The sequence below is a fragment of the Ovis aries genome, chromosome 21, assembly GCF_016772045.2.
Source record: "Ovis aries strain OAR_USU_Benz2616 breed Rambouillet chromosome 21, ARS-UI_Ramb_v3.0, whole genome shotgun sequence".
Lineage (NCBI taxonomy): Eukaryota > Metazoa > Chordata > Mammalia > Artiodactyla > Bovidae > Ovis > Ovis aries.
Genome location: NC_056074.1, coordinates 29,780,414 through 29,803,403, shown reverse-complemented (window position 1 = coordinate 29,803,403; position 22,990 = coordinate 29,780,414). Strand labels below are relative to the sequence as shown.

The following is a 22,990-nucleotide window of genomic DNA, read 5'->3' as shown; positions in this document are numbered from 1 at the left end:
CAGGAGGATTCATCAGTTCATGGGCTTTAGAATTTGGGTTCACTCAAGAAACTAGAGTGGGGTTCAGTAAGACCTGTAATCATCTGCGGACCGAGCAAGAGGATTGGGGCCATGTGGCTTAGTCTTCTATCTTGCAGCTAATCTCTGAGCTTACAGTAATTTGTTGTATGTTGACTTCCAGAATAATTTCCCTTGCAGGATGCACTTCTCAGCAAAAATCATTTTTCTAAGGATTTGTTTGCTTTCAGATCTTTCTCGGTTGTCTTTCTAACATATATAAGTCAGTGGAAATATCTTCCTGTATATAATTTGCTTATCTCTTACTTTGATCTACAAAGGCTGTTAAGGTGATGTAGTATGTGATAGATGAATGTTAATAAAGATCTAATGCGTCTTTATGGGTGTGTGTGTCTTGTACTTTAACATAGCCGTTAGTTTGAGAATTGTGTGCTATTCCGTAATGGGATTGTCCTCTTTATAAAATGAGAAAGAGGGAGTTGTTTCTTTTTGAAGTTTTCTTTTCCAGATTATAAATGCCATGAAAATTTCTAACACTAAATAAAATACTTTAGAAATTAACTAGAAATGCAGTTTCTTAAATTTCTACCATGCTAAGTCTTACTTATCATGAAGATCTAAAAGTAATATATTAGAGTAAAACTCAAGTCGAAGTTACAATCCTGTAGCCTGCTTAGGTAGCATTGGGAAGTTGGCTGGTTTACCATGCTTAACTTAAAAGTCATGAATTATAATACTTCAGTTTGCACACAGTTCCATCAAATAAGACCACAAGCTGGTGAGAAGAACATGCAAAGCCATGCTTTTATTTGTAAAGCAACTCTTTCTTCAACTTCTGCTGAAAATTTCCTACAGAATATGTGGTCTATTTGTAATAGATTATTTTGTAGTTATTCTGTTGAGATCTGCACTTCGTTTCCTCTCACTACAACTAAGGTATTTTCTCTTTATCATTGTTTTTTAGTATCTAAAAAGCACGGCAAGCTCATTACTTTTTTACGCACATTCATGAAGTCTCGTCCAACAAAACAGAAATTGAAGCAGCGTGGAATCTTGAAAGAAAGAGTGTTTGGCTGTGACCTGGGGGAGCACCTTCTGAATTCTGGTTTTGAAGGTAAACATGAAATTTATAATCTCATAATTTCAGTTTCTAACTTCTCCCTGTTGATCTCCTTTAATCAGTTAGATATGGCAAGCAGCACCTGTTCCATTTGAGATCAGCAGGACATACCGAATGCTCTCAGGTGCTCGCCTGACTTCGGGGTAACTGAGAATCATGAGGGATCTAGGAATGAACTTTGGCATTAGAGATGCTTGTGATCTGTTCAGAAAGATGAAGACATTCTCCCCAAGGGTACAATAGCTCTGCCGGTTTGCATTATTTTCATGTCTCTCCAGATAATGTCCTCACTTTTCCTTCTCACAGTTTATTCTGAAATGTTCATTTCTCTTTTGGAAAAAAGTCATAGTTTTGAGATCATGTATTACCAAGACCAGCCTCCCAACTTTTATACCTAAAAATTTAAATTCCTTTCTCTATAAATTAAATTCTTATTCAAGAATTCAGTGCTTGGAAAAATGGATGGAGGGGCTGAATGGATAGAAAGAAAGGAAAAATGGAGTTTTTCTTTGATTTTCTTTAAAAAATCACACTTTTCTCTACCATCTCTTTTAGATGCTAGAATATTAAGGAAGTACTTAACTATAATTTTGATAAGTACCAGAATAGGTGATTTGTGAAATTCTGAATCTTGATGGGAAACACCCATTATATACTTTTTAAGAAGACCACTAGTGAAAGTGTAAATATCAATAAATATCAAGTTCAAATTAAGGCCTTACTCATTGCCTAAAGAATACCAATATACTTATAATATGGATTTATTACAAACTATACCATGTTTCTTGTGGGAGAAGACACAATATTACTTTAAATAGGTGTTGCTGCTGCTGCTGCTAAGTCACTTCAGTCATGTCTGACTCTGTGCCACCCCATAGACAGCAGCCCACCAGGCTGCCCCCTTATGGAAGTTACTGAAAATTAAACAAAAAACAAACAGACAAACCAAAACCCTGAGGATTATTTTTGCAGCTAGTCAAAATGCATATGGAATAATAAGCCAAAGAGAAGATCACAGAACATTATGGGAGGGAAATCAGGGATAGGAGACATCTAACTACCAACATTAAAACAGTATTCAAAACTAGAATGTTACTGGTGTGGAGGATGAGATACAACTGATGAATGAAATAGCCTGGAATGTTCAGAAGTAGTCGTTGTTCTAGATGTGAATCCATGCTGATAAAGTGTTTCTTAAAAACCAGCTCATGGGGGGGAGTTCATTATAAATACATACAGAAACATGAAATAGCAATTTTGAAAAACTTAATTCTCGCTTTATGACCCTAAAAGTTTCAAATGTATGAAAGGGTTAACTATTTTTAACTCATAAAAGTGTTAATACAAAATGATTTTGTTTTGAGATCAATGAGGGAAAAAACCATAAATGAAGAGGTGATGCCAAACAAGTAGCTTCCATATAGAGTAAGTCCCCTACATACGAAGAAGTTCTGTTCTGAGAGCACATTCCTAAGTTGAGTTTGTCTGTTAATCCAACAAAGTTACGTAGGTATCCAGCTAACACAGTCGGCTATGTAGTACTGTACTGTAATAGGTTTATAGTACTTTTCACACAAGTAATACATTTTAAAAAAATAATAAATAAAACATTTTTAATCTTACAGTATAGTACCTTGAACAGTACAATACTGCAGTACAACAGCTGGAGCTTCTTAGTGGTACCAGCTACATCATCACTGCTTTGGCGCTTGCCTCCAGACAGCCTGGGCTTGAAATACAGATGCTACTGTTCTACTGTACTCTGTATAGTGCTATGCAGTGAAGTACATGAAAACACAGCCACTTGTAGAGGATGCAGGCACCTGACAGTATGCCAGACACATGAACTAACGTGTGTTTGGACATGTGAATGCATGTTCACATCTTTGAAAGTTCACAACTTGAAGGTTCAAATGTAGGAAACTTACTACAAATGTAAAGGGAAGGTGCCACAGACTGGGAAGGTCCTTTTTTCTTGGGTATGATGAAATGCTCCTAATATAGTAAGTGAAAATGTCATTCAGGTTTGTGAGAAAATTAAGCCCCTGGGTAGAAGAATAGAAAAAAGCTATAAATATATAATTTTGACAAGGAACTAAAATAGTAAACAAATGCAAAAAAAAAGTGTCTATGCTTATTTGCAATCATGGAAATGTATCTAAGCAATTTTGAGACACCATTTTATATAAGTAAACACTACTGATATAACAAAGCTGCTTTTCTAAATTATGATATCCAGTGCCATTAAGAACAGTAGAGATTTTTACCAGCAGGTGAAAAATGTTGGTTTCGGGTAGCTCTGGAAATTACTGCTTTTTTGAAAAACATTTTGGCACTCCAGAGCAAGAGACCTTACAGTATTCCTTTCTTGTAGCAATTCTCTCTCAGGGTTATCCTAAGACTATAATTCAACAAAAACAAAAATGTTCATTATAGTATTATGCATGAAAGCCAAAAAATTGAATACTCAACTTTTAGGGAATTGCTGTATAAATTAAGAAGCTATTCAAACTGTAAATTTGAATACAGTATAGAAATTTCAAAGGTGCTATATTTTTCTTGCTTTATAGCTCTTTGCAGACACTGTGCTTTTCTAATGAACTGAAGGCATGTGGCTGCCCTGTGTTGAGCAAGTCTGTTGGTACCATTTTTCCAAGTGTTTGCTCACGTCGTGTCTCTGTGACACACAGAGGGTAGTTAAACGCTCCACCAGCAAAAAGATTACACCTCACTGCAGGCTCAGATCATAGTTAGCATTTTTTTAGCAATAAAGTATTTTTCTAATTAAATGTATGTACATTGTTTTTCAGACATGATGCTATGGCACACTTAATAGACTATACTATAGTATGAACATAATTTATATGCATTGGGAAACCAAAAATTTCTGTGACTTCCTTTATTGTGATGTTTGCTTTAATCTGGCGGTCTGAAACTGAAACTGTAGTATTCTGAGGTCTGCCTATATGTAAAGAGTAGGTATGCTTTCTTGTGGGTTGCTGTTGCTATTTAGTTACTAAGTCATGGCTGACACTTGGCAACTCCTTGGACTGTAGTCTGCCAGGCTCCTCTGTCCGTGGGATTTCCCAGACATTGAACCCATGTCTCCTTGGGTCATGAAGATCCCCTGGAGAGGGAAATGGCAGGCCACTCCAGTATTCTTGCCTGGGAAATCCTTTGGGAGAGGAGCCTGGTGGGCTACAGTCCATGGGGTCATAAAGAGTCAGAGGTAACCGAGCAGGCATGCACTCAAGAAGGAGTAATCGTGGTATAAACAAATAAATATTAATTCAAAATGACATAGTTCTGTTGGCATCTAGAACCTAGTATAGCTACCTCTGCTTAGGGGTATATTCAAAGAAAGCTTTCCTAGGAGTAAGAGTTCAGTTGGGTTTTGAACAACAACCAAGAGTTTTCTATAAGAAGATGGTAGCAGAAGGAGAATCCAGGCAGAGAAAACAGGCTTCCTTTACCTGGAAATTGATGGACTTAGAGCATGGCTGGTTTGTTTGGTAAAAAATGAGACTTAACTTGGCCTAGAGTTGTGAAATATGGAAATATGGTAATACTAAAATAAGTGCAGATGGTGAAGGACCTTAAAATCCAGGCAGTTAAAGTATGACTCTGTGCTTGGACAGCTTGAGTTTGATCCTTATTTGTGCCATTTGTTTACTGCTTGTCCTTCGGTGTAAAATTTCATCACTCTTAATATTCAGTTTCCTCTCTGAAAAGGGAGATAATGATAGAATTTCTCTGAAAAGTAAATAAGAGTATCTGTTGTAAAGCACTTAGTCTGGCGTCTTTTGCTTGCTCAGTAATATACCTGCTTTCTAATAAAATTATTCAAAGCTAAGGAGTTTATGTTTTAAATATAAGTTACAGGATCTGACAGAATTTAAGACGGGATGCAGGAAGTACAACACAAGGCAGGAAAACCAAGGAAAAACCTTTTATAATAATAAAGGAATGATATATACACTTAAGTGAAATGCAGTAGATAAAATTCTTATTGAAGTATCTTAGTTGTTTCATTCACCACTCTTCCATCCCTAATAGAGTAGTTTTTTGCAGACCAAATAATGTTCTTTCAAGCTATTCTTTCCATGGATTGTAACTGAAAATGATGCAGTGAACACAGTTACTGAAGCCTGTGAATTCATCAGTCTGCAATGCAATATAAATGAAGTTCAAATTTCAGTTACTGTAGATTTTTGGTTTAGAAAAATGTTTTCTCATAAATTTCAAATGTTCTGTTCTAGACCATAGGCCCAGAGTAGCTGGTTGTTTGTGTTAGTTGTTCAGAGAAGTAACCAGAGAGCCTTTCTTTTCTTCCTGCTTTCTGTTGAAGTGCATTTCATGACCAGCTGATAATATCGAGTCAAAAGTCAGTAATTTTAATATAAAGATAGGCAGGAAATTAAAAGATTTCATTTACTTGAAATTACTTTGACCTTTGCATTATGTTGATGTTTATTGAATATAATTAGAATTAGCATTACCTATGAAAAGATAAAAGAAACTTCTAAAGGTGAAAAATTAAAGCACTTAGAGTAGGTAATTATCATGTTGGAATAAACATTTAAGTTTGCATATCCATTTGCTGAGTATGAAATTCAGGTGAGTAACTGTATTTTTTTTTTTTAATCTAGAATGATGTTAGAGCTAAACAGTTCACCCTACCGTTGTAACAATCTAAACAAGTCTGTTGCAGAAGATCTTAGGGAAAGTATCCCAATAATTAATGAACTCTTCCACTTACCTCAGTGTAACAACATAGAGCCAGTCTTGATTATTCAGGAACCAGTTATCTAGTTTAGATGTGAAATTAGGTAAATAGGCGTTACCATTTTTTGTGGTAGATTAATCTCCACCCCCTTACGGCTTTAATTTGCAACTTTCATTTTGCTAAAACATTCTTATTTTTTGTGGCTTTGTTTCCATTGAATACTCTCAATGTAATCCATGTCTTCAAAAATTCTCTCTAGTACCCCAGGTTCTTCAAAGCTGCACCGCGTTCATTGAGAGATATGGCATCGTGGATGGAATATATCGTCTCTCTGGTGTTGCCTCCAATATCCAGAGACTACGGTAAAACCCAACATGGCTTTTTCTTTTTTGTTTCTACTGTAATTCATTAAAATGAAACTTTCAGAATTAAGTGACATATTGATAATCATTATTTTCTGTGAGATTGTTTAGATAAAGCAGAAACGTAGCTATATTGTTCTCTGTGTATGTTTTCGACATTTCTTCATTTGTAGTGTCAGAAAACCTTGGCCTCTAATCTCAATACTTTTATTTTCTCTGCAATATTTGAAGATTTTTAAAAATTGAATTTAAACCTATGACAACAACTATGATAGATGAAAATTTACATTATAATAGAATTATTCTTTAATTAAAATTGACAAGAGTGAACCTGTTTATTATTATTTTTAATAAGAGTGAAGCTTCTTCTAATCTTCTTTCACCCAAGTTCTGTAGCATGTGCTCAAGCGTATATGTGTTACATATTCCACGTCCTTCCCATTAGACCCCTAGAGACAAAAATAGTGGTATCCTTTATACCAATAGAAATTTTAACTTTTTGTTAATCAGTTAGATTCCTGTCTATTCTTAACATGCTATTATTTTTTATTTTTTCACTGTGGTACATGGTAATTGCCATTATTCTATAAGGATTTTAATATTCTAAATTGACCACAGAGTTGATTTCTGTTTTCAGAATACATGTTTGGAAAATACTTAAATTGATTCTGGTACTGAAAACAGTACAGTCTTTGACTTCAGATGCAGTGGATCTCGTATTCAGATTAATCCTCTAGGTTGACTAGTGGCCTCCGGTCTGTAGATTAATATTAGTCAACCTCCTGGAGAATAAGCTTAATCTGCCTTTGTGTTCTGAGCACAGTTTTTATTTCATTCACTAAATGCTGCAGATTTTATTTTCTGTGTTGGTGGAGAATTGTTTTATAATTGTTTCTGGCTTCCTTATCCCTCTATCATAACACATTCCTGAACTGTACTTCTTGCATCTGAGGAATTTCTGCACATAGTTTTTCATGGACCAGCTGCCATTCAACTCTAGTTTTCAGAACTGCCAAAATATTGGGCATTTAAACAGTTAGGAAGTAGAAGTCCTTTGTTTCGATCTGTGTGGTTAGAGCTGCTCTTTCACGCAGGTTTCAGAGATTTCTGTCTGTTTTAATATTAAAGCTATCCCCTGAATTTCTATTTAGAAAAACATTTGTCTCATAGTCAGACATTCAATTACTGCTGAATAACTTCTGTGAAATACAGTCATTTGAAGTACATATTTGCTCACTGAGCTGGAGGTTAATACTTTGGACCTTTTTTTCTGTTCTAAAGTCATATTTGCTTTTCTTTGAAGAAAAGTAGTTTTGTTGTCTCTCTTCTATCTTTTCAGCCATGAATTTGACTCTGAACATGTTCCCGACCTGACAAAAGAGCCCTACGTCCAAGACATCCACTCCGTGGGCTCCCTGTGTAAGCTGTACTTCCGAGAGCTCCCAAACCCTCTGCTCACCTACCAGCTGTATGAGAAATTTTCTGTGAGTACCAGTCACATTTAAACCAAGTTCTGTTTGCAGTTTTGCTGTGGTTTTGTTCGAAACCTGAAAAAGTTGATTTCCCCTGAAAGAAATAGTTATATGAGAAAAGAGCTCCTTTAAAGAGAAAATAAAGAACACTTACTGCTAGTTGGTCCACAGTCTTCACTGTTTTTGCACCTTTTCAGGGTCTCTCACTTTGAGCCATTGATCTTACTATAACCCTTGGTTATATGTTGGTTATCATAAAGTTTTAAAAATATTATCTTGTATTAGATTTCAGCGTCCCCATAGCGTGTGAACGAAGTTTACTTCATTGGTACTGCATTGTTTTTCCTCATCATTCAGCACCAAAGAGTAAGGTCAATGAATCTCAAAGTGAAACTGAATTGTAAGTGAAGAACTTTCATTTTTACCAACAAAGCCTACTAGTTTCTTTTGCATTATGATTGTTCCAGGATGCTGTTTCAGCAGCAACAGATGAAGAAAGGCTGATAAAAATTCATGATGTCATCCAGCAACTCCCTCCTCCACACTACAGGTAAACCACGCACTGTAAAATGCCAGCCAAAAGTAGAAGTCAGTTGTGTGAACATGGGCTCCTGGGGTTTCTAACTGTTTAAATTTCCTCGGAGTTCTGACTGTTAAAACTTCCGTTTTTCCATACATTTGTATTTGTATTTGTCTTTGTGTTCCCAGGGTCTGGGCACAGTGCTTGGCATCCAGCGGGCACCCTGGAGCCCTCTCTTCTGTTGCTTACTTTTACAGCCCAGATTAATTTGTATGTTAGCTTGGACTCTTGGAATTAGTTTGGAGGATTTCATTGTAACTTTCCTCTCCCCGACTAGCACAACCACACACAGCCCCTTCTCTCATCTTCCTAGAATGGTTGTATGAGTACTCAGTGTTGATTTTCTACATTGCTGTATCTATGTAAATGTTATTTACAAACTACATCTAACGGTATGAACGTGTGTCTGCATGCTCAATCACATCCAACTCTTCTGCAACCCCATGGACTGGAGCCTGCCAGGCTCCTTTATCCTCCTCTGTCCTTGGGTTTCCCGGGCAAGAATACTGGAGTGGGTTGTCATTTCCTCCTCCAGAGGATCTTCCTGACCAAGGGATTGAACCCATGTCTCCTGCATTGGCACGCAGATTCTTTACCACTGCGCCACCAGGGAAGCCCGATGTAATAGTATACCAGAATTTTTGTCCCCCTTTCTGGGGTAACCGTGCTTTTTTCATGGAGTGATGGCCTGTTTAGGGTTTGCTGAGTTTCTTTTTATTGCTAGCTTGTCTCCTGACTCTGTCACAGAATAATGGGTATTCTCTCAGTTCAGGTCAGTCATTCAGTCATGTCTGACTCTTTGCGACCCCATGAACTGCAGCACGCCAGGCCTCCCTGTCCATCACCAACTCCCGGAGTCCACCCAAACCCATGTCCATCGAGTTGGTGATGCCATCCAACCATCTCATCCTCTGTCGTCTTCTTCTCCTCCTGCCCTCAATCTTTCCCAGCATCAGGGTCTTTTCAAATGAGTCAGCTCTTCGCATCAGGTGGCCAAAGTATTGAAGTTTCAGCTTCAACATCAGTGCTTCCAATAAACTCCAAGGACTGATCTCCTTTAGGATGGACTGGTTGGATCTCCTTGCAGTCCAAGGGGCTCGCAGGAGTCTTCTCCAACACCGGAGTTCAAAAGCATCAGTTCTTTGGCACTCAGCTTTCTTTATAGTCCAGCTCTCACATCCATACATGACCACTGGAAAAACCATAGCCTTGACTAGACAGACCTTTGTTGGCAAAGTAATGTCTCTGCTTTTGAATATGCTATCTAGGTTGGTCAGAGCTTTCCTTCCAAGGAGTAAGCGTCTTCTAATTTCATGGCTGCAGTCACCATCTGTGGTGATTTTGGAGCCCAAAAAATAAAGTCTGACACTGTTTCCACTGTTTCCCCATCTATTTGCCACAAAGTGATGGGACCGGATGCCATGATCTTAGTTTTCTGAATGTTGAGCTTAATAAGCCAGCTTTTTCACTCTCCTCTTTCACTTTCATTAAGAGGCTCTTTAGCTCTTCTTAGCTTTCTGCCATAAGGGTGGTGTCATCTGCATATCTGAGGTGATTGATATTTCTCCTGGCAATCTTAATTCCAGCTTGTGCTTCCTCCAGCCCAGTGTTTCTCATGATGTACTCTGCATGTAAGTTAAATAACCAGGGTGACAATATACAGCCTTGACATACTCCTTTTCCTGTTTGGAACCAGTCTGTTGTTCCATGTCCAGTTCTAACTGTTGCATCCTGACCTCAGTTGTGTTTAAACATATCAAGCTACCATTTAAAAGAAACATTTCCCCATGAAAACACCCCTTGTGGTGCCTTAAATCCCACTGTTCGTCCAGGTCTCCTCCATGCAGCAGCAGCTCTTACCCTCCTCCTGGACCCTCCCTTCATCACTTTCTTCCTGACTTGGACCCCTTCTCCTCTGGACCTCTGCCTGTCACCTCCCCTGTGTCCACTCCCTGCTTTCCTAGTGTCCATCTTTGGTAACTTCCTGAGAATAGGTGTGTGGGAGGTGAATGTTCGGAGACTTTGATATGAAAATGCTCTTATTCTCCTCATACTTTTGACTGACAGTTGGCTATAGAATTTTAATCTGTAAATAGTATTTTCCCATAATTTTGATAGTATTACACCACTGGCATCTAAGCAAAAATGCTGCAGCAAAGTCTGATACCAGTTCGAGTGCCACTATTTTAGTGTGACCTATTTTGTGTTGTTTAAATCCTTTTGGATGCTTTTAAATTTAGAACCTACCTAGTGGTTCGTTTCCATGGTGACTCATCTTGGAGCAGGCTCTTTTTCATTCCTTGCTCTGGGCACTCATTGGGCTTTCTCCCTCTGGAAACTTCTGAGAAATTTTCTTGTGTTATTTCCTTGATGGTTCTCAGAGCAGCTTACACCTCATCCCTTTTCTTTATTCTTTTTCTAGAATTGTTTTTATCTACTGAACTAAATTCTTTTGAGTTTCTTACCTTTTCTTTGTCAGTTTCCACATATGGATTTTCTCCAAACCATCTCATCATTAAGAACACTTAATTCTAAGAACTAACTGCCTTCCCTCCCTCTCTTTTCTCATTTCTCCGAATGTTTCTACTTTATAGCATCCTTCTCTATTTTGTTTCATGTGTATAATCTCTTCTCTCTGTGAAAATATTACCGGTAATCATAGATTTGGTTTTGTTTTAAATTGTTATCTCTTTACCACGGTATTTGTTTCTTCCTCATGTGGCGGCTTATCTTCCTTTTCTTCTCAAGTCGCTGACAGGCTCACCTGAATCCTGAAGACTCATACGTTGACCACAATTTAACTTTCATTGCTGTTTCAAATAATACTCTTGAACTTCTATCTTCCATTTATTGTCTTTAATAGTTTTAATCCCTATAAGGTAAGGACACTTTGAGAGATGTATAGGTAATACCTTGTGTTTATCTAATTTAACTTACATTTAAACTCATCATTCTTTATTTTCCAAGATACTCTGCCCTATTGTTAAATCTCTGTATATATAAAAAATTGTTTACATGAATCACACTTGAGAATATATAAGATAAACCAGGAATTAGGATTTAGAGTAAGCTTTCTGTTCCAAGAGCATGTTATTTGCTCAAATAGTCTCCCCATTGGTGCCTGCTAGAATTTTTCTTTTAACTCTTTTTAGGCTTGTGAAATATTGTCATTTTCTTTTATAGGAGAAAAATTTAAATTCTCTCTTGTTAGCATATCTGCTGCAAATAGAATACCATGACTTCATGATAGCGTTTGTCGGGAAACTGACTTTTGGAGGATTTACTTCACTGATGTCTCTGAAACTAGATGTGTAACAGGCAAATATTCCTCAAGATTTCTTTAAAACTCAGGCTGTTTCATTTTCTGAGCCAATCCTATCAAAAACTTTCATTTCTTACTGCCTTGGACAATTTTTTCTCGATATTCTATGGATGTAATTACTATATATAAAATCCATACTACTCTGACAGTTCTGTAGAAATAATCATATTTAAACCTTCTAGGCAACAGAAAACCTTGATGGGCTCTATAGGGTTTCTTTTTCCGTTTTTCCATTGAAAACCTAGAGATTAATGAGTGGAGCTTTTCTGCTCTATACTACTACCTGATGTTTCTTTGTGTTAATATGCTGCATTTCATTTTCCAGAACACTGGAGTTCCTAATGAGACACTTGTCTCTTTTAGCTGACTATTGCTCCATCACAAACATGCATGCAAAAAACCTAGCCATCGTCTGGGCTCCAAACCTGCTAAGGTAAGTTGCATTTGACTCATGACCTCAAGTAGAAACAATCAACTAGCAGTCTAATTCATCAGTGTTCTCTTAAGGAGAATTTTTGTTCATTTATTTATTTTTAAAATATTTATTCATTTGATTGTGCTGGGTCTTACCTACAGCATGCGGGATCTTTAGCTGTGGCATGCAGACTCTTAGTTGCAGCATGTGGGATCTAGTTTCCTGACCAGGGGTTGAACCCAGACCCACTGCCTTGGAAGCACAGAGTCTCAGCCACTGGACCACCAGGGAAGTCCCAAGGATAATTTTCAAAAGTAAAGCTGATCTGTTGTTTTTATGAGCATCTTCCCTAAAACAGGCGGTCGCGGTTTAGCCAAGGCACTGTCAAAGGGTGCTTTCTTCCTCTGGTTCACTTGTGATTTACACACAAACCGAAAAGATAATGCTCTTCAAGACTGCTGTTCTGGGAACCCTCTGATGGTAGTGTCGTTTACCCCACAGATCAAAGCAGATAGAATCTGCCTGCTTCAGCGGGACGGCAGCTTTCATGGAAGTGAGGATTCAGTCTGTGGTTGTGGAGTTCATCCTCAACCACGTCGACGTGCTCTTCAGTGGGAAGATCAATGCAGTCATTCAGGAAGGGGCAGGTAGGCCCACGTGGACGCTCGTCCCCACTGGGACCGTGTCTTTAAACCCCCACCACTTCAGTGAGCAGCATCTCGTATCTCACTTTAATAAATCTGTCTCCAAAGAAAGCAGCTGATTTATATCTGCTTCCCAAAACTCACAATTTAACAGTTCTGTTATGTGTTTTTAGTGAATACTAAATATTAGACCTACCATGATCTAAGTTCAGGGAACATAAAAAGTGTATCGTGTCACCTGTTATTGATGTGTGTGAAAGTGTAATATAGAGCAGCAGAAGAAAAACTCCTCCCAAAACTAAAAATGCATGACTGATTCTAGGCCTTGTCTGCAATCCTTTAAGAAAGGAAAATAGTTAAATTATTAAAGTAAATTAGTTACAGTATTAGTTAAATTAATTATTAAACTATTTAATAATAGTTAAATTATTAGTTAAATACTTGAGGAATTTTATACTTTTATCTACTACTGTTAATAACCTAGTATGTCATTTTCTATTCCTCAGTATAAGGCTCTGTTACTTTTGCCATTTAAAAAATTTAATAAAATTTAAAACAACACAGAAAGATAGATAGATAGACAGGTAACCAGATTTATACACACACAGTCACAGATATTTATATTTTCCCCCCATGTCAGAAAGTTTGAGTCTCATCATTGCTTTTTTTTTTTTTTTTTTTTTTCTTTTCAAAGCTTCTCTATCAAGACCCAAGTCCCTGCTGGTCTCGTCTCCATCTACCAAGCTGCTGACGCTGGAGGAAGCCCAGGCACGAACACAGGCTCAGGTCAATTCTCCAATTGTGACCGAAAATAAATACATTGAAGTAGGAGAAGGGCCTGCTGCACTCCAGGGGAAATTTCATACCATAATCGAGTTCCCACTCGAAAGGTAAAATTCATTCAGTCCTCCTTAAAACAACGTGCATTTCATGACTGTTTGTTCTTTTCTTTTCTTTTACTTTGGTATTTTAGTAGTATTATATTGATTCTGTCCGTCCCAGAAAAACCTGTTCATTTGACTGTGGATGTTACTTCGTGGGAACGGAAGCGAATGGTTATCAAAAAGCATTGCATCGTATCTTAAGAGAAACAGAGAATCAGAGCTGGGAGGACACTGACAAAGTCTGAGAACCACTGCTGTTCACGTTCTCGGCGTCCTCTCCAGCTCTGATTCTGTTTTTCTCTAAAGAAATGATAATAACACGGTTTCCGTAACTTCTTTACTGACTAATTGTGAGGAGACTAATGTCTGTAAGTTAATATTGATCGCAGGTTACTCCTCTGGCTGCTCCATAAGAATATCAGGATTTCAACTCCCTGGATAGGGTAGTGCTAATTTGAGCTCATTTCCATATGTTAGTGTACCTTTCTAAATTCTTTTCATTTCCCTTGACTGAAATGTCCTGACAACAGAAAGTTAGAACATACTCTTACTTGGCCATTCTGAGTTTGTCTTCAGCTTCTTGAATTTTTTGCTCTATGATTTCCTCAAAAACCTCTTTATAAAAGAGTAATCAAGAGTGTCGATGCTGAGTGGACCTGGGTTCCAACCATGACGCCATCATTTACTCGTCTTACAGCATTAAACTTCTTCTTCTTACTTCCTCGGCTGTATAATGAGAATAGTACTTAAAATGACAATTATAGTACCTACCTCAAATGGTTTTATATAACTTAAATGAGATATCATGTATACCAGTTAGCATAGTGCCTGGCATTCAGTATATATTAGTTACTTTTCTTAGTGCTTTGCTTCTTTTTTGGCTTAATTCTCTTTACACACACCTAGAATCATTTTCTTCAACTCTATTTTATTTTTGGAGATTTAGTGTTTCCTCTTCCTAAATATATCTTATTCTCACTTATTTTACATTTTGTGAGATTAGCTCTCAATATGAAAATCTGGTTAAGTTATCTTTGTGAAACTAATTACAACTATTAAAATCCATGCATTTAATTTTCATTTCCTGCTTCAGCAGCGCAGCTCAGCGGTGCTGTGCAGCACGAGCTCTGTGGAAGGCAGGTGTTGACTGTGTCCACCGTGCCTCTGCAGGCTGCTCGCCCCTTTCCATCATTTGTTCATCTTCAGTGAGTAAAGGTAGCCTCTTGGATGCCTTAATGCAGATCATTTTCTCTCTCCTAGGAGGAGGCCGCAAAATAAAATGAAAAAATCTCCCGTGGGGAGCTGGCGTTCCTTTTTCAACTTGGGAAAATCGTCGTCTGTTTCTAAACGGAAGTTGCAGCGTAATGAGAGTGAGCCCTCCGAGATGAAAGCCATGGCTCTGAAAGGTGAGTGTTCACGCCTTCCCTTCCCTCTGCGCCAGGAGCGGCCTGCGTGGGCGCTGCACCTCCCATCCTGTCACACTGCTCTTCTCTTACCAGGACACACACAGCACGTTCTTGTCACAGGCGCCAACAGGGTGTGTCCTCGTTGTGCTGTTTCATGTGAACCGTCTTCTACCAATGCTTTATCCCCAGATACATAGTATATATAAGTGCACAGAAGTTCCCAGTTTCTTTGGAAACTATACAGGTTATATATCCTGTCAGTGTGTTTAAAAATTCATAACATATTTGTAATATAGTTTGTATATGGTTGATAATAAGTAACTGCTGTGGTATTTAAACTTACTCATCTTATATATTGATAGTTTTTTTTTTTTTAATGACAAAATCAGGTTTTGACATGTCTGTCAGAGTTTTAAATCTTACAACCAAAGAAGGTGTCTTTTTCTTAGATGATATGTTGAAGTGAGAGTATCTTATTGGATAGATAAATCTATTTCTGTGTTGTTGAAAGTACTGCTCTTTTAAAAATCATTTAAATCTACTGCTATTAACAGGTTCTGAATCTGTTAGTGCTTACTTCTCAGGCAATGCTAGAAATATAGCGTTCAATTCATTTAATTCATCGTTCTTTCAGTTTGCAATCATGTACTAAGTATGGGCTAGATATTTTGATAGCAGCCTCTGCAGAAAGAAAAAAAAATTAAGACACTGCTCCCAACCTTCATGTCTTACTTGGGACATATGCATGTAAGAAAACAAATTTCATGCAGAATCATAGCTATTGAAATTGAGGCTTATGTGAGGCATTTATGGCAGGCGTGGCCAATTCCTATGGGGAGAGAGGTGGGTGGAGGAAATAGAACCTGTGACTCGGGTTTTGAAGGATAAGTAGGGATTCACCTGACCAACAAGGGACTGAGAAAGGTGTTTCGGGAAGTGGCAGCAGAGTGTGTGGGCGTGTGGAGCAGGAAGCATAAAGAACGTATGCGTGGGATGGTACACACAGGGGCTCAGTTCTCAGGAGCCCAGGGTGCTTGCCGGGGATGTGGTTTTGTCCTGAGTTCCTTGGGTGTCACTGAATAGCTGCAGTATGTAACATGAGCAAGTTTGGGTTTAAGAAGGATGACTTTGGCAGCAATGTGGGGAATGTCCAGGAAGAGGGTAAGCCTGGAGTCTGGACGTAAGTCAGGAGACAGTTACAGCTGTTCAGGCAGGGAACGAAGAGCATCTGCAGTAAGCAGTGGCTGTGGGAGTGGGAAATAGATTGGAGAGGTATTTATGAGGCAGAATCGACAGGGTGGGCAGAAAAACGGTTGAGAAAGATGCAAATGGTAATTGTCAGGTGTTGATTAAATGGTCAGGGAGTTGCTATTATCACTGAAGGGAGAAGTGGGTTTGGGAAGAAAAATGACATGTTAACTTTGGACATAGTGAGTTGGACCTGCCCAAAAGGTGATGAGTACTAGGCACCTGGAATTCAATAAAGGACTTTAATCTGACTAGAAATACAGATTTGAAACTCGTCAGCAAACCAAGGGTGAGAACCCTAGGGATATTTTTTCTATGGCCAAGGGAGAGCCTGCTGAGTGAGAGAAGCAGGTTGGAGGCTGAATCCTGGAGAAAAGCATTGTTTAGAGGGTGGAGGGAGCAGAGCTGTCACGAAGGAGAGTGAGAAGAAGTGGTCCCTTGGCAGGGACACGGTGGTTGGTGTGCAGTCACTAAGTTGTATTCAACTCTTTGCGACCCCATGGACTGCATGTTGGCGTGGACTGCACACGCCAGGCTTCCCTGTCCTGCACCATCTCCCAGAGTTTGCTCAAACTCATGTGCATTGAGTCGGTGATACCATCCGACCATCTCATCCTCTGTGGACCCCTTTTCCTCGTGCCCTCAGCCTTTCCCAGCCTCAGGGTCTTTTCCAGTGAGTCAGCTCTTCACATCAAGTGGCCAGAGTACTGGAGCTTCAGCTTTAGCATCAGTCCTTCCAATGAGTATTCACGAAGGAAGGGCTTTACAGGGAAATGTCAGCAGCATTGAGCTCTGCTAAGAGATTGAAAGAGGATGAGGATATTTCACAAATAAATTCAACACTTGTAATTAATTAAATGGCCTGTTAGTTTCCTAGGACTACGGTAGCAGATTGTTACCAAGTGAGACAGATTGGCTGAAAACAACAGGAATTTATTTCCTCGCAGTTCTGGGAGCTAAAGACTGAAATCCAGGTGTCAGAGGGCCATGATCCCTCTGAAGGATCCAGAGAATCCTTCCTGGGCTATCCCAGCTTTGGGGACACCTGCGTTCCTGGCTGGCGGTGGTGCCACTCCAGTCTCTGCCTCTGTCTTCACATGGCTTCTCCATGGTCTCTCTGCAGCTTCTCTTGTTAAAAGGATACGAGTCACTCACTCTAAATTCAGTATGAGATCATCTCAAGATATACCAGTCTTTAGGAAATATAAAAGCAAGTTTTAAAATTCATCTCTATTCTGAAGTTTATTATTCTTTTAGAAAAGAGATTTTTCACATAGGAAACCACTTGAGAAGAGTACAACACATTATATAAAATGCAGAATTGAATACAGTTGTAGAAAATATAATCATTCTTGAAACTTTAAATACATGTACAGAAAAACACTGTCCCCTTCACTGCATATGTGAGAGTGAATAAAACATCACACTGTTTGGTTTTGATTCTTCAGGTGGCAGGGCAGAAGGGACCCTCCGTTCAGCTAAAAGTGAAGAGTCTCTTACTTCTCTCCATGCAGTCGATGGTAAGACTAAAGCATCAGTTGTTTTATTCTAGAATATATTTCATAAAAAGATACACTGCTTAATAAATAGGCTGTAGATTATAATTTCCTAAAAATACTAGTTGTTGTTGTTTAGTCACTAAGTCATGTCCAACTCTTTGCAACCCCATGGACTGTAGTCCATCAGGCTCCTCTGTCCATGGGCTTTCCCAGGCAAGAACATTGGAGTGGGTTTTCATTTCCTTCTCCAGGGGGTCTTCCTGACCCAGGGATCGAACTCATGTGTCCTGTATTAGTAGACAGGTTCGTAACCACTGAGCCACCAGGGAAGCCTCACAATACTAGTATCTACTTAGTATTGTCCACTGATGCTTTAATATGGTACTAGTCTTTAATTTCTTCACTTTTGACATGATTGTGATTCAGTTTACATAAAAGTAGGTGAAGTGTTTTAAGTTAACCATTTATATTTATGCCCAGTAAAAGATGGTGTTAATTGTATTTCTTTAAATTTCAAAATGAGAGCACAGTGCTTGTCACAGAGTATAAAATTAAGCAGTATTGATGTTCAGACCAGTGACCTTTTGTCTTGCAAATTTCACGTGACCTTAAATCTTATATATCACTGGTTAGAGATAGTCCTCATTATCTGAGGATGATTTTCTACCAGGAGAAGGCAACTGAAAGTGAATCTGCTTAAAATGGGGACCAACGTTATAGTTAATAGTACAAAAAGATTTGATTGCAACTTGGACAAAACTAAAAATGTTGAAGATAACTTTTTAAGCTTCCATTGAGTATAAGTCGGGTTACAGTTGCAGTTCTGTACTAACTTCCAGAATGAACAAAGGTTACATCAGTGCTGACCTGGAAGGAGGCAGAACTTCTTTGACAAAAACAGGTAGCAGCAAATAGGACTTTCCCCACATCAAGACTGGATTGTGTGGGAAGATAGGGAAGAAGCCTTTGTTGCAGAAATGATCGAGAACTGCATTGATTTCCTGCAGACTTTTCTTAATCCGTTGGTTTTCAAATTGTGTTCTTCTGAAGTTTCCCGGGGGTGTCCTCCTCCTGGTCAACTTTCTCATCCTCATTTACAGGTACTCATTGACCCATGGCTATACTTGGGATTCAACAAATCCCTGCCTTTCATGTCAGTGGGGTGTCTGCCATTTTCCTGATTTTCCGGGATTTTCCATTTCACTGAAGTTGAGAGTGGTTCTCAAAAATAGTGCAGTGGACTGGATAAGTGCATGTAGTAAGGTGAAAATGAAATTTGAGTAGGGATTAATTTTATAAGTGGTCAACACATTAGTGGATGTATTTGTGTTAAGACAATGTCTCTTTATGGTACTTCATCACTATGGCTCATCACTGTAACAAAATAATGAGATTAAGATAGAGGACTTCTCTTACCAGTTGGATGTTTAGCAATATCATAAAATAAGGTAATACTATTACCGCTCTTAAGGCTTTTGCCTGATAAGCTTAAAGCCTGTTCTTGCTGAAGAAAAAAAATAAAATTATTTTAAAATATCTGAAAGGGATACATTACTAAATATAAAATTATACTTTACTAAATATAAATACTTTTTTTGAGAAGTTCAATTTTGGGTATGAGGATATTTCTCCACCAAAACAAAAGAATAAAGCAAAAAAAAAGCCCTCTTTCTGTTGCCTATCTGAAGTACCATTTAAAGTGAGTAGTTGTACCTCACAAGTCATGTGTGAAGTCAGTGATAAAACAAGACAAAAAGAAATGAAAACTTGCCCAGTCACAAGAGTCCGTGTTGCAATAGTATAGAATCTAAGAGTTCTGAGTCCTTTTTCCTGTGGAAACCATCCAATGCATCCTGCCTCCAATGGTACTAAGTGAATCTGTTATTGAGCGTTTGCTTTGGGGGTTCCATCTGTGCTCCCCAAGAGACGGTTGCATTTCCTTACTGTATGTAGTGTATCTCTGCTGTACTAAGTAGCTGACTCACAGGGCACTGTGTGTCCTGGGACATTCATATTCTGACACTGCAACCCATTTTTGCCAGGTGACTCCAAGTTGTTCCGACCCAGAAGACCCAGATCTAGCAGTGATGCCCTGAGCGCCTCTTTTAACGGCGAGATGCTGGGGAACCGCTGCAACTCCTATGACAACCTGCCCCACGACAACGGAAGTGAGGAGGAAGTTGGGCTATTGCACATTCCGGCTCTCGTGTCTCCGCACTCAGCTGAGGATGTTGACTTGAGCCCACCAGACATAGGAGTAGCCAGCCTGGATTTTGATCCGATGTCATTTCAGTGCAGTCCTCCTAAGGCCGAATCAGAATGTCTGGAGAGCGGGGCTTCCTTCTTAGACTCCTTGGGCTACTCCAAGGATAAACAGAGTACCGATAAGAAGGATACGGAAACAGGCGGTAGCCAGTCACAGACTCCAGGAAGCACTGCAAGTTCTGAACCTGTGTCTCCTCTTCAGGAGAAGCTGAGTCCATTCTTCACCCTGGACTTGAGCCCAACTGAAGAGAAAGCATCGAAGCCATCCTCATTCACCGAAAAGGTTGTCTATGCTTTCTCTCCAAAGATTGGACGGAAGATAAGCAAATCACCCTCTCTGAACATATCCGAGCCCATTTCAGTGACCCTTCCCGCCCGGGTGTCAGAAGTCATCGGCCCCGTCGCAAACACGGCAGCTCAGAACGCACCTTCTGCAGCCTGGAACAAAAGTAGCGAAGAAAATGATGTTATAAATAGATCCCCCACCCAGGTAGTAAAGAGAAAAGCAAACGAGAGAGAGGCCCAGGAAGGGTGTGAGTGTGAAGCCCAGCCCCCGGACCAGGGGGCTGCTGCAGACGTAGACTCACCAGGGAAGGAGGAGCCTGCCTCAAGCAGTCAGAGTAAGGCTGTACCTTCTGGACAGACTCAGACAGGTACCATTTGTTTTCCTCCATTCTTGCTTTAAGCTAAGAGGGATCTTCCACCAACTGTGCCTTTTAGGAGAGAAATGTACTCCACAGCTAGCCTTTTATCAACGAGAATGTTTTTTCTAGGTGGTGCTGATGGCTCAAAGCCCTAAATTAAAGTCAACCAAAACATCCCCCAAAGGGCCAGCAGTCCTACTTCAGATCTTAATAAAGTCCCCTTGTCCAGTCAGAATTCCTGGATAATTTTTGCACAGCTTCATAGCTCTTGATTCTGTTTCCTCTTCTGACAAAATTCTCTATATTATAGACTTACACATTAACTAGCCAGCCTACACCATCAAATGTAATAAGTATTCTTAATAACTTTCTGCAAGCACTTGAAGCTTGTTTTCTAACCAATCTTTTCTGAGCCGGATGAGGGACTGGCTCCCTGCCTCGCCCACCTCTGTAGCAACCCAGGAGGAGACTGCAGTCTTAAACACTCTGGTTTAGTTTTCCTTCTGAACCAGATGTGTTTTCTGCAGTGTTTGCATGTGGGATAGAAGATTGAGGATGGCCATTTTGAAATATGGAAGGCACTTTTTTTTTTAGTGATCAAATGGGGGAATGTTTGGCTTTCCATGTAGGATAACACAAGCTGCTTTTTCACTTTCTTTTTTCCCAATTTCCCCCCAGGAGCAGACACACATGACCCCCCTCAGGATTCCGTTCCTGTAAGCTCAGTCTCTCTTATCCCACCGCCACCGCCTCCGAAAAATGTGGCACGCCTGCTGGCGCTGGCGTTAGCGGAGTCTGCACAGCAGGCCTCCACCCAGTCACTGAAGAGACCAGGCACGTCCCCGGCTGCCTGTGCACACTGTGGGGACATAGCGGTGGCTGCAGCCGAGGACAGACCACCTGCTCCCTACTCTAGCATTACTCTCGAGAAAGCCTATTTCCAAACCGACAGGCCAGCAGAGCAGCCCCACCTCCAGAACAAGGGCCCTGGGCATGGTGACCAGCCAGTGCCAGACACAACGGCTGCCAGTGACTATACCCATTCCAGCATCACTGACTCCACGGGGCAGTCCCCCCCGGCAGACTTACCAGGCGATCAGCCACATCGAATCTATTTATCTGGGGACCCAGAGAAGGTGAGAGTCACGTCCGTTCCCTCAACAGACTCAAAGTCTGATGATCTCATTACTTTCCCTGAAGACCAATCTGTGAAGACCAGTGTGCCGACCGTCTCCTTTGTGGACCACGATCAGCTCCATTTCTACAGTGGAGATGAGCCTCCTTCTTACCTTGGTGCAAGCGTGGATAAGCCCCATCACCCTTCAGAACTTGCAGACAGAAGTCCTGCCCCTTCTCATTTGCCTAGGGACAAGATCTGCCCTCCTTCCGGGTCCCCTGAAGAGAACACCAGCACAGCCCCCCTGGCGTACATGATGCATGCTCCAGCAGCGGCCATAGCAAGCGCCAGCGAAGCCAGCTGGGACGTGGCAGAACAGCCCAGCGCAGTGGAGTATGTAACCGCCACCCTTCAGCGTGCTCAACGAGCCAGCCGTCCCCTACCCCTACCTCCTTCCCAGAGACCCGCAGAGCAGCCCCCGGTCCTGGGGCAGGTACAGACTACAGCCAGTATAGGACTAACCAATCCCCACAAGGTAAGAAGCGGGGCAGGCCAGTGGCATGCAGTGTTTCTCCAAAGGTGTGCCACTCTCCATCAGCGTGTGACGTTGCCGCGAGTGAGATCTGACATCTCTTTTTAAGTCCTAGGCCGATTTCTGTGAAACACTTCCTGGTTGAGATGGGGATCTGCCTTTATCTTGATGCTGGCTTTTCTCTGAAAAAGGAGCTGCTTCTCCATGGCTGTGGTTTAACTATAACCCTCTCCCTTTACAAAGAGATTATGAGCGCAGGAGTCCACCTGGCCATTGGCTGTCAGAGTTGTGGGGTTTTTCCCGGCTCCCTCACTGACTCAGTGTGACTCTGGGCAAGCTGTCCAACCATCTCTGCCAGTTTTTCACGTCTGCACGGCCAAAGTGCTGTAGTCTCAGGACACTTGGAAGACTTTATGTCTTACCAACTTTCTCGAAATATCAGAGATGACAGTGTCTTAGGACTTTTTGTTTTTTCAGCATTAGCCAGCAGATTGTTGAACAGTCAAGCACCTGTTTTGATGAGAGAATGTTGTATGCAGACTGTGAAGGTTTTTTGTTGTCACCTTGGACTAAAAGGACTTCACTATCTAGTCCTCTATGGAAGATGCTATTTCCAGCCACTTGTTTCTCAAGGGCAGCGTGTGCAGCCTTGCAGTGAGAACCATGTTTGTCTTCTGCTGCCACAGACACACTGGAGCGGGAGGGAGAGGCGGAGGCTGTGTTGAATGCCACCTGG

General features: G+C 40.3%; 1 protein-coding gene across 6 annotated transcripts in view; it reads left to right on the top strand.

Annotated features, from left to right (window-relative positions):
• Positions 1-22,990, top strand: part of ARHGAP32 (Rho GTPase activating protein 32) — a 197,755-nt gene that overhangs the window by 168,351 nt on the left and 6,414 nt on the right. For all 6 annotated transcript variants that reach the window (XM_042238117.2, XM_027959915.3, XM_042238116.2 and 3 more), the window contains 11 exons: positions 983-1,132; positions 6,124-6,226; positions 7,566-7,710; positions 8,166-8,248; positions 11,926-12,033; positions 12,517-12,662; positions 13,354-13,549; positions 14,804-14,949; positions 17,646-17,717; positions 19,739-20,614; positions 21,284-22,257. In XM_042238117.2, coding sequence (XP_042094051.1) covers positions 983-1,132; positions 6,124-6,226; positions 7,566-7,710; positions 8,166-8,248; positions 11,926-12,033; positions 12,517-12,662; positions 13,354-13,549; positions 14,804-14,949; positions 17,646-17,717; positions 19,739-20,614; positions 21,284-22,257 — 2,999 coding nt within the window. The remainder of the gene's footprint in view (positions 1-982; positions 1,133-6,123; positions 6,227-7,565; positions 7,711-8,165; positions 8,249-11,925; positions 12,034-12,516; positions 12,663-13,353; positions 13,550-14,803; positions 14,950-17,645; positions 17,718-19,738; positions 20,615-21,283; positions 22,258-22,990) is intronic.